At 31.7% G+C, this 10,842-nt stretch overlaps 1 protein-coding gene across 1 annotated transcript; it reads right to left on the bottom strand.

The window, feature by feature from the left end:
• Window positions 1–4,073: 4,073 nt before the first annotated feature.
• Window positions 4,074–10,568, bottom strand: LOC115953540 (probable protein S-acyltransferase 1). Its single transcript, XM_031071258.1, has 6 exons — window positions 10,192–10,568; window positions 8,731–8,913; window positions 8,347–8,652; window positions 7,053–7,274; window positions 5,752–6,220; window positions 4,074–4,415 (listed from the first exon to the last, which is right to left on the bottom strand). Exons 1-5 carry the CDS (start codon window positions 10,330–10,332, stop codon window positions 5,789–5,791), a joined length of 1,284 nt encoding a protein of 427 aa, XP_030927118.1. The 5' UTR covers window positions 10,333–10,568; the 3' UTR covers window positions 4,074–4,415; window positions 5,752–5,788.
• Between the last annotated feature and the right edge of the window lie 274 nt (window positions 10,569–10,842).

The following is a 10,842-nucleotide window of genomic DNA, read 5'->3' as shown; positions in this document are numbered from 1 at the left end:
CAGACACCCTCTTTGGCTTTCTATGAGTTGTGGTAACCAAGGCAGCACTGTTTGAAGGTCTTCTCCACATAAATACGGCCAGAAAAGTAACTGTAGTGCATTCAATGCGGTGGTAGTAGCTTTCCTTTAAATATTTTTGGGTTCCCCTCTTTCTCGTATGTTCTTGATGCACATCCCTATCACTGGAGTTTCATGGAAGGTCACTCTAATCATTGGAATACATATTTGAGCTGTACATATTGTATCTGGGGAGATATTTCTCCTTGGACAACCTTCCCATTTATATCTTACTCATTAAATCCTAAGCCTAAACCATTCATTACCATTCGTTCCTCCTCGGACCACTCACGCTCTCGACCAAGGTTTAAGGCCTAATATATAATTTGGGCCCTTAACCTTACAAACTGATTGTACCGATGGTTCTTTAAAAAAAAAAAAAAAAAAAAAAAAACTAATGGTACCTTTTTAAACTTTCATATTCACTAAATTTTCATAACTTATTTGAAAAAATAATAAACATTAATAAAAATTTATTGTATCACGTACAGTAACAACAATTATGATAACAAAATTATATATATTGGCCAAGAAACTATCCACTTTTTTCCTACTAAAATGAAGTAACAAAAAATGACCAATTTGAACATATAATATACTTACAAAGTTTATTCAAGAGTTGGTCAAATTCTTAAACAAATATCAATTGTGCTACTATATACTTTAATCGGAACATTTCATATGTATCTAATTTAATTACTTTGTGTAAGCTAGTAATATAAAGCAGAAGTTCAACAAAAGACTGAACTAATCTATATATTACTAAAAGCTGAAGCGTAACGTTTAATGCTGCTGCTCTCACGTTGTGCCACATCAGCTGCCACGTCATTCTCTTTTTTCTTTTCTTTTTTAAAATATAATTTGTCCTACAATTTTAAAATGGTTTTTACAATTTTCAGCCCTATAAATGCAGCCCACTACTTATTTATTTACTTCCATTATCATCCTATAATAAATCTAGCCCACTACTTATTTATTTACTACCACTATCACCCTATAATAAATCTATATAATTAATCCAGCACACCTCTTATTTATTTAGTTCCATTATCAAACCCAACCCAAAGTATTTTCAGCTTAAAGGAAGAAAAAAAATATATAAAATAAAATAAAAAAACGTTGAAGCCTTTCAAGCTTTAGGGTTTCTTTTTTTTTTTTTTCAATTTTCTTATAATTGTTTTTAACATTTTTTTTTTTTAATATTTACACTTCTCCAACCTTTCTCTCTCTCTTACCATTTCATCTCCCCACTACTTCTTCAATCTTTCTCCCTCCCTTACTTTTTCATCTCCCCACTACCCTCTACATTAATATCATTCCTTCTCTTTCCCTTCATCTTCCTTTATTTTTTCTCTTCTTATTCAGACCCTCTTACTATAAATTTGTCACTATCTCTTCTATTCTATGCATAGTTTTCCCTCACAAAAAAAAAAGGTTCCCTCTCTCTCTCTCTCTCTCTCTCTCTCTCTCTCTAAATTTTTTGGTGGATTTTATTATTTTTCTTGCATCTCTACTTTAGGTTAATAATTTTTTATATTCTTTAAAAATCTATTTTGGATTAATGCGATTTAGTTTTGTTTTTTAAATTTTTATTTTTTTTTCTCTTTGATTGTTAAATGTTATCCTATTGCGTTTTAAAGAATTAAATATAGCATATAAAAATATAATATTATTCTATTACATAGCATGATTTGGATAATTTGGTATTTATTCTGTTACATAACATGATTTTTTATAGTGATCAATTTAGATGTTAAATTATGAGACTTTACTAATTTTTATTTATTTTCTAATCCTTTGTGGTGGACGAAGTACTCTTAATAGTTGTATTAGAAGTACTCTATAATGTCATTTATTTAAAAAAAAGTAAAGGTTAGCCAAACGAAAATAATCGGATAGGTAACAAATTTTAACTTTTTCAATTTTATTTTTATTATTATTATTTTATAACAATGCATGTATAGAAATTTAATTCTTAGATTTTGCTAATAATTGTTTATTTGATAATATGTTTTGGGTGGCCGAAATTATAATTTCTACAAAGAAAATAACCTTAATAGATTATAAAAAAAAAAAAATTATCCTAATATTGGTTCAATTAATCATTGTTAAGTTTTATTAATTTTTTTTAGTTTACGTTTTTTTGGTGTTTTGGATTGTTCCTATATTACATTTATGATTGTTCCTATAATAAATAAAAATATATTTACGAAATACATTACTCATTATTAGATTAGTTTAAATTGTAAAAAAAAAAATTTTAATAAAACCACCATAAAAATAATTATCACGCACAACACGCGGGTTCGCAGCTAGTTCACTTTAATTTTGTCTCAAGAGTCCCATATTGCAAAGAAACTATAATTTTGTGCTAAGTATTACTCCAATTAAAACTTCTTCTTTAACCAAAACTTTGTTAACACTTCAACAGTCGAAATATTCTCAGTAGCATCAAGACCCAAAAAAAAAATCCTCCTCAGCCAAAGAAACCTCCTTCTCAGCTGATAGCTCTATTTGAAGTACAAACCAATTTTTCTATCCACTCGCAGTAAGTTTACACATTGCGAGGCAAGACTTTGCAGCAAAAAAGGTAATTGCCTAATTTAATAGGACTTAAACATACACAAATTATGGATGAGAGTGAGAAAAATTAATCAAGTGCACAAATGATCAATCAAGAAATATGAAATGGGAAAAGTTAATTGATGTCCGATGCCCTAAGGGCATTCGTTTAAGAAATATTTTTATAGGAAAAGAAAAAAGCAATTGACTTTTTTGACAACTTTTTATATTTCTCTTAAAAGTGATATAAATTTTTAAGACTGTCAATTAACAAATACTCTAAGAGTACTAATTAACTAGACTCATATTAAATAATAGAGCTCACTTTTTTTTTTGGAAAAGAATAATAGAATTCATTTGATAATATAAGAACACAATTACAATGTCACTTGATTACAATTGAACACAAGTACAAAGTAACAATCTTAATTAGCAAATCCTAATGGTAAGATTACAAGAAGCCTAATGATCACTTGTCTACTCTTAGATAGTTCACGAGCGAGGGACTATCTCCAACCCTAAAAGCATGGATTGGTTTCTCTTAAATAGAGGATCACATTGTTGGACGATGTGTTGGAGATCCTTTTCTTGTAGAACCAAGTTTTCTATCTATAGGCAATCAAATGGCAGTTATTTCAGTCCAATATCTAGTGACATAGTGTAACTTAGAAATTTCACTCATTTGTATTAAATATTGATCAAGACTACTCTTAACGTCTTCTACAAACACTAATTATTTGTATATTCGTCTATTACTGCAAACAAGTGCTTGATATTTATTGATTTGCATTACTCTATTTGCATTATGTTCTTTATTGTTATTGTGTTGCCAAAATCCTCTTAATTAAGGCTATACCGAAACCACTTGAGAACATCAATTTGACATTTGTTTTTTAATCTTTTTGGTAAAATAGTGATTATAGTTTATGTCGTTGGAGTTCAACATGATTCAAGTACAAAGTGTCTTACGATTCCTGTCAAAAAAATAAAATTGTCTCATGATGGCCAAAACATAATGTACATGTTTTTTTGTGAAGAATCCAAGGTTTTCATATTCTTGGTTGCTACTCATATTGTTCCCAACATTTGGATCTGGAAGTTGAACGCATCTGGTAGATGGGTTTTAGTTAAAGAATCATATATCTAGACTCTTCAGCAAATAAGCACTTGAAATTGCAATCTCTAGCAGTTGCAGCATGCTCATATGCCTCCTATCCTATCTACTAAACCACATCCAAGGATATTTTGGAGAGACGGGAGAAAATAATAGAAAGAAAATATTAATTGTCATTTCTTTTCTTCAAACTAAGCTGATAAACATTTGCCACCAATAGTGAATCCAAAATGGTTTTCCAATTTGCCACAAATTGCTTTACAAAATCTAAAATTAGGAAAAATTTAAATCACCATTCATTAGAAAATAAATAAATAAAAACATAGATAGAAACATGAAACAAGAAAATTAAATAAAACAGTCCAATAAACATCTCACAAGATCGAAACTTCATTCTTATGTCTGCATCGCTAGTATGCAGTGGAAATGCTAATTTACAAGCATTGATTTTTTCCCCCAACTATTTTCACTAGTGAAAACAGCTTTTGGATATGTTAGACAGAAGAATGACTTAAATCAAATGCTTGCTTCTTTTTGTTTTTTTAAAATTTACAGAGTACATTACATCTACATGACCAACCTTTCATTTTAGTATCAATCATCGGCAAACCAGCTTTTTAATCCATCAACTAATATGATCTGAAATGCAAGTGCTGATTAGAACATGAGCTAGCAGTCCAACCTGTGTAGAAAAAAGAAAGCCACGGTAAGGCCATCCATAAACAGAAATTGTCAATAATTTCTACTTATAAAGGTCAGATTGACAAAGCAGGTCCTTCTCGTTTTTTTTTTTTACTCAGTAGGTCACTGGCCAGTTGTTCCAGGCAATATTTTAGTAATATTTAAGTTTATTCTATCTTTACATAGCATTAGCATACATAGTACCTAACATAACCATATCAATGTTATATACAAATCTACAATGCTCTATCAGCATCTCACCTAATAAAGTTGATCTCTCACCCAAAAGTAGCTTTTAATGGATAGAAAAGGAAATAAAAATAAAAATAAAAAAGAGCAAAAAAATAGTCTCTTCAATAGAAACTTCTTCCTTGGATTTATCATGCACTCTTATACAATCTGCATCAACCAAATATTTCTTTCAAATTTGTTACTCTCATAACTTGAACACCCCAAGACACGTCTCATTCCCCTTTCCCCCATCCTCCTATGTACCTGAAACTTCATTAACTTCTTCAAGAAATATCTGGAACTACATTAAAGATGTGTTATGCACCTAAATCATGTGTGCCTACTTCTAGTTAAACTTAGATCGGAAGAATTTCAGTTTCACGTGCTATCAGTTCAGGGTGCAAATTGCTAGCAGAAAATTTTGTATCTGAGGCACTCAGAAACAAAGGAAGAGGCCCGAAAAGCAGAGACAAGACCCACTGTTGATAAATCTGGTCTCCTCACAAGCCCAATATAACACATTTGGAGGGCATGCCTGCACAGCTCTACAGGCATCTGAGCAAGCCCTTGATTCTTCCCTTGATGTTATTGACCAGGATGGAATGACATCAATACAGGCCTCTCCTTAAATAGTAGAGGTTTCACAGATCATAGAGATGAAAGGAGTACAAAACCGAACACTTACTCCAAAGTCAATATAATGAATATTCATTGTCACAGACATCTAAATTTAATTTGAGAATAAGATGAGGCTCTTATCATTTCAGGTTTCAATGAAAAAAAAAAATTTATATATATATATATATATATTCTGTTTAAAGCAGTATAGCATCATTTTTGTACTTGAGATTTAAAATAAAAGGCAGAATTATGTGTTCTTCCTTTGGCCAATTGATAATTTTAATATCTGAGTTTTATCTAGCTTGTATGAGAAGTCAAGATGACCACGTTTTTCAAGAAGCAAATTGTAGATCAACCATTGCTTAGTATTCTTACTGTATTACATTATTCTTTCTATCATATTCTTCATGCAAAAGTACACATCTAATTAAAGCACAAACATATAGTTCTATACGTAGTATAAAACAAACAAGAGGAAGTTCTACCTTTATCTCAGAATAATCAGTGATGTTCCAATGGAAGCTACTGAGACATCTCATCAATAGTTATACCTCCAACAGTGGAAGTCCAACGTGAATGACTCGGTTCTTGACCAGAAGCTTTGGAATTTGGATCAGATCCAGTATCTCCGTCTTCCATCTGACTCTTCAAATTATCATCAATACCAGTGTAATCCAAATTCTGTAAAATATAAGGAACCGAGGCATCACCATCCTCGCCAGGCTTATTTCCCTTTTCGATATCAAATATCTCTTTGGAGCTATTGCAGCCTCCATCAAGATCTGAACTGACAGATACCTGTGCTGGATACCCATTTTCAGACACCCAGGCTCGGAAATTTATCAATGAAGGTGGGAGCTTAGAAAAGAATCCGTCTTTAATGTTCCCTATTATCCCTTTAGTAAATGGGTTTTCCTTCTTATCGTAGTGGTACCGAAAATTCTCATAAGTTGTCTGTGAAAAAGCACATGCCATAATACAGCAGTAAGAATATAAGAAAAAATGTACAAATTCAATGTACAGACAGGGTACAATGAGTAATAGCATATCATTATGTGACTAGGTAGAAAGACACAGCACACAAACAAAAATACATGCATCCATTCACACTGCTAGAGAGATTTTAGTCCTAAAAAAACAGTCCAAAAGTCCTAAACATTAAATTATTGTATGTGAATGAACGTAAGTAAATGTCAATAGTTTTTTACCCCTACAAATGCAAAACCAGACAAGCCTGAAGAGTGTAGCTCTATCCATAGAGGCAGCAGATGGTGATGCTTGACATCTCAAGGTAATCATAAAAATGGGTGAAATGAGAACACTAAAAACATACAGTGATCTTCCCTGAGGTGCCATAACTGAAAGTGTTTCAGTTAATGACATAACAGCCACTGATTAACCTGGCATGTTGATGATTAGTGCTGATATAAATTATAATGGCACTGCAGGATGATCTGCCCTACTGTATTTCAAATTCAACCACCCTAAAAAGCAGTTTGAACTTTCATGGCTTCTCTTATGTTTTCCTTTCTTTCTGGTGAAGGACAAATCTTTCTCTCACTTTCCAGCTTCTTTTTCTTCTTCCCTCCATATATCCAAATCCTAGAATAACTATCAAATCTCCTTGTATCAAGACCCTAAAATACACTATTAACCATGCAAACCTACAGAAGAAACCTATAAGATCTGTCTTCATCAGAAAGAAAGGAACACCAATTTGATACTGTAATTCTAATAGTTAATTCAAACAAATAAAGATAATATAAATGAAGAGCAAGAAGGTCACCTGGTTGGTGCAAATCAGATAAAAATGGAAGAGGGTGAGCCCACCAACAAACCAGACAGCTATGAAGCAATATAGTAGGAGGATTACTGATAGTATATTATGTGACACTGCAGTCCACAAAGTGCGTTTTTGCTGAAGAATGTCGACCATGGAAAACGCAAACACATATATACACAAGAGGGTTGATGACAATATAAACATTATGAAGAATGGATAGTTACGCTGCAACCACATCAATGAGGAAAAGGCTGATCAGTTTAAAGCAAAAAACAAATACAGGAATGTTCTTAATAAGAGAGAATCAAAATTCCAGCTTCATGTCAAGTGAGATCATTGGAATAAGAAATCAGGAAGAATTATGTTAAAGGGATGAATTATATTGGATGAGTGAAGCATGAACAGCCACCATTTATTAAGAGTACTTCCCTTAGAAAGCATAGTCCAGGCAATAGCATCACAGAATCTGTTTATACAAAGAACTTTCAAGAAGAAAAATTGAGTTTCTAGAAGCATTTTCAATATCTTCTTTCTTATGTTACCCAACCATAATTTTATGTCTTTTTTTTTTTTTTTTGGTGTGAGGAGGGGGGGTGGGGAGGGGAGAAAGGGGGCAGGGCTGTTCTGAACTCTGAACTTTACAATGCACAAAATTCATGTTTCCGTATGGAAGCACATCAAATGGGGCTTATTTATGAGGATCGAAATCAACAGGCCTGTTATGCAAAAGATAATCTTACACATTCATTCCTTGATTATACAAAACAAAAGTTTAAAGAAAAATTCAGAATCAATTAACAATATTTAGTCAAACATAGTAATTATAGGATAAACAGTCAAACTTATTTACAAATATTTGCATTATTTGTTATAAATTAGTTAATGTATTGTTTAATTGAGTGCAATCAACTGTTAATTTGCTTTAATAACAGAGTTTTTATCACTTGACTCTATATCTCAATTATTTTACCACAATGGAAGTTATGTCAATTGCCTATTATTCCACCACAAACATCAAGTGCTTGCCTAAAAATGATGAGAGATCCTTAACCGAATTAAGATAGAAATGAGGTCCTCATTTAGTATCTAACCTACCCTTACTTTCAAATAAAAGCAAATAACCTTATTTGAATGTAATTTAATAAGCACTGCAGTCAACTAAGATTATTTCTGAAAGTAAATGTACATCAGTTTAAAGACAAAACAAACAAACAACAAAATACTAATTAAAATCTAGATGATGTCCTTCAAAAACTTACTGAAATTTCAGGATTAAAAGTGACCACAGGTAACTTACCGCTCCAATACATTGACCCACCCATGGACAGTGGTGATCAAATTTCTGCACACAGTTATTGCAGATAGAGCAATGAGAAGCACGTGGTGGACGATAAAGCAAGCAAGTGTCACAGAATTTCACTTTTAGTGTGTGACCATTGACCGTGACATCCTTTGTCCTGGGTAATTTTATGTCACCAACTTTGTCATTTATCCACTCCATAGATGGTGTGTAAGTGTATGCTTCATCTGATTCAGGTGGCTTTGAGTTCCTTGGGATTATTCCTGGATCTCTACCAGATGTCAGGAAGAGAAAAGTAAAATCCTGACAAAACCATTAGAGGTCAGATCAAGCATCATTTAAAACCCCAAACCTACAAAGTAAAGCATCAAATTTACTAACCAAAACAGTGAGAACCAATCCACCGATCAGTACAGGATATTTAAGTGGAGGATCATCTTCTTTGATCATTAAACAAATCGTTCTTATGCAGAATGTTATTGCAGGACCTCCAATTAGAAATGTAGTTAAAAATAGTGATGTTGCATCATGACCAAAGATTACTCTCCCGCCAAACAAAAATTTCTGACATGAAAGCAAAGGTGCTTCATTAGTGTTAGGAAATATGATAACATAATGTAAATTAGCTTAATCCTAATCAAATGTCATATATTCACCCTACTGAGATAGCCATATAATAATTAAGAATCAAAATGTAAGCTCTACCAAACTGTCATACAAGAAACAATATATACAAGTGAATGGAACCCCCTTAAAGTGACAAAAATATCCTATAGAGATAGAATACTACAGAGAGGGAGAGAGAAGCCTGTACTTAGAAGAAGGCAAGACAAAAAAACTTAATTAGTCCAACAACTTTCAAATCTATCACATAACTTGATCTAATTGGTAAATGAGATGCATCATTTTCTTTCCACTTATAATATATGTATAAACTCTCAAACCATGTACTACAAGTATTATTACAGTTTTCTTATGGAGATAAGCAACCAATAAATACACTAGAATTTCATTACATAAATGAATGTAGTAATCAATTGCTAATGAACAGGATATATCAAACAGATACTTAGAGAAATACTTCTCTTCAGGTAGAATTTCTGTCTGGGTATAAAACAAAGCATATACTGAAATAATAGTTAGAAAAAGGAAATTGGACTTCTGTTTCATGATCAGATTAAAATTTTCAAATTTAATTACACATCAACAGAGTTGTTTTTTATTATTATTATCAGTAGATGAACAACCACCAAATATTACCATTAAAGATTAAAGGTGAAAAAAAAAAATCGCCTCACGGAAGTCATTCCTCTTTAATCAATAGGTATCTATTTGGGTAAGTTAATGAAAAAACCCAAGCCATTGTGTTTCTCATTTGATCAAAAAAAGATATTTAATAAAAGCATAAAAAATTAACAAAAACTTTTTATTGAACAAGGCATAAACTCAACAAAACAATGGCCATTGATAGATTTTGAATTTAATTGCACAGATCTTCCCTCATTAAACAAAGCATAAAACTTAACAAACTAAGCACATATACAAATGTCATGTCTTGATAAAAAGGAAAACTGAAATGGCAATAATAAATATGAATTTCCCATTTGGCTCTTGTTGTATAGGGATTAAATTATAAAGAATACATCATCAGCCAAGAAGGTAAATGACAATAAATAATTCATCATCAATAAAAATAATACTCATAATGAATGAAACAAAACAAATGCCACATAATTCTTGAACCCCATATAAACAAAACAAGGAATTATATATTAAAAAAAAACCATTGATAAAAACAAATAAAGCAGACATTTTGAGAGAGAGAGAGAGAGAGATGATTACATTGTTACCCTTCCAAACTTGGTAGAGCCTGTAGGGGTTGGATTTAGAATTGGGAATGGAGTTGGGTTTTGAGGGAGAGGCCAAGCTGTGGATTTTGTTTCTACTCATTTTTGTTTTCGTTTCTTCATGCAAAGAACCCATGAATTAATTCAACCATGCATGATGATGGGTTAAAAAGCAAAATTAAGCAAGCGAATGACATGAGAGATTTACATGCAATGAATGAATGTGATTTCAAAATATATATATATTTGGTTTTTGTCTGAATTCATTCATTCATTTTCTTTTTTTTCACGTATCTCTATGTCTCTCGCTCTTAATTTTCTGAAACAAAAAAAAAAAAGAACAACAGCTGCTCCCCTCTCTTTCTCTCTCTCTCTCTCCCTCTCAAACAGACAAAGCTTGCTGTCAGGGTCGTCATGTAACGATTTTCCATATCTTCCCGGCTTTTTCGGGGCAAAACCATTTTTTAAAGTAAAAATAATAATAAAAAATGTGATTTTTTTTTTTTTTTGTTATAAGTCTTTTTTTAGGATTTAATAAAAAAAAAAGTTTATTTTAGGTGGTTAAAATCATATAATAATACTTAAATATTCCAGGAGCACGGAAAATAATGTTCCTTCCTTTCACATTCATGGTAAATTCCACTTA

The sequence above is a fragment of the Quercus lobata genome, chromosome 7 (genome assembly GCF_001633185.2).
Source record: "Quercus lobata isolate SW786 chromosome 7, ValleyOak3.0 Primary Assembly, whole genome shotgun sequence".
NCBI lineage: Eukaryota > Viridiplantae > Streptophyta > Magnoliopsida > Fagales > Fagaceae > Quercus > Quercus lobata.
Note: the sequence above shows the minus strand (reverse complement) of the source record. Positions and strands in the feature narration are given on the sequence as shown.

What these genes read in the sequence shown, in the direction of transcription:
- LOC115953540 (XM_031071258.1), bottom strand. Translation starts at nt 10,332, where the DNA reads ATGGGTTCTTTGCATGAAGAAACGAAAACAAAAATGAGTAGAAACAAA. An exon ending in GATTGGTTCTCACTGTTTTG is followed by an intron (nt 8,653 to 8,730) that starts GTTAGTAAATTT and finishes TGGTTTTGTCAG; the next exon opens with GATTTTACTTTTCTCTTCCT. An exon ending in TGGGTCAATGTATTGGAGCG is followed by an intron (nt 7,275 to 8,346) that starts GTAAGTTACCTG and finishes ATGTGGTTGCAG; the next exon opens with CGTAACTATCCATTCTTCAT.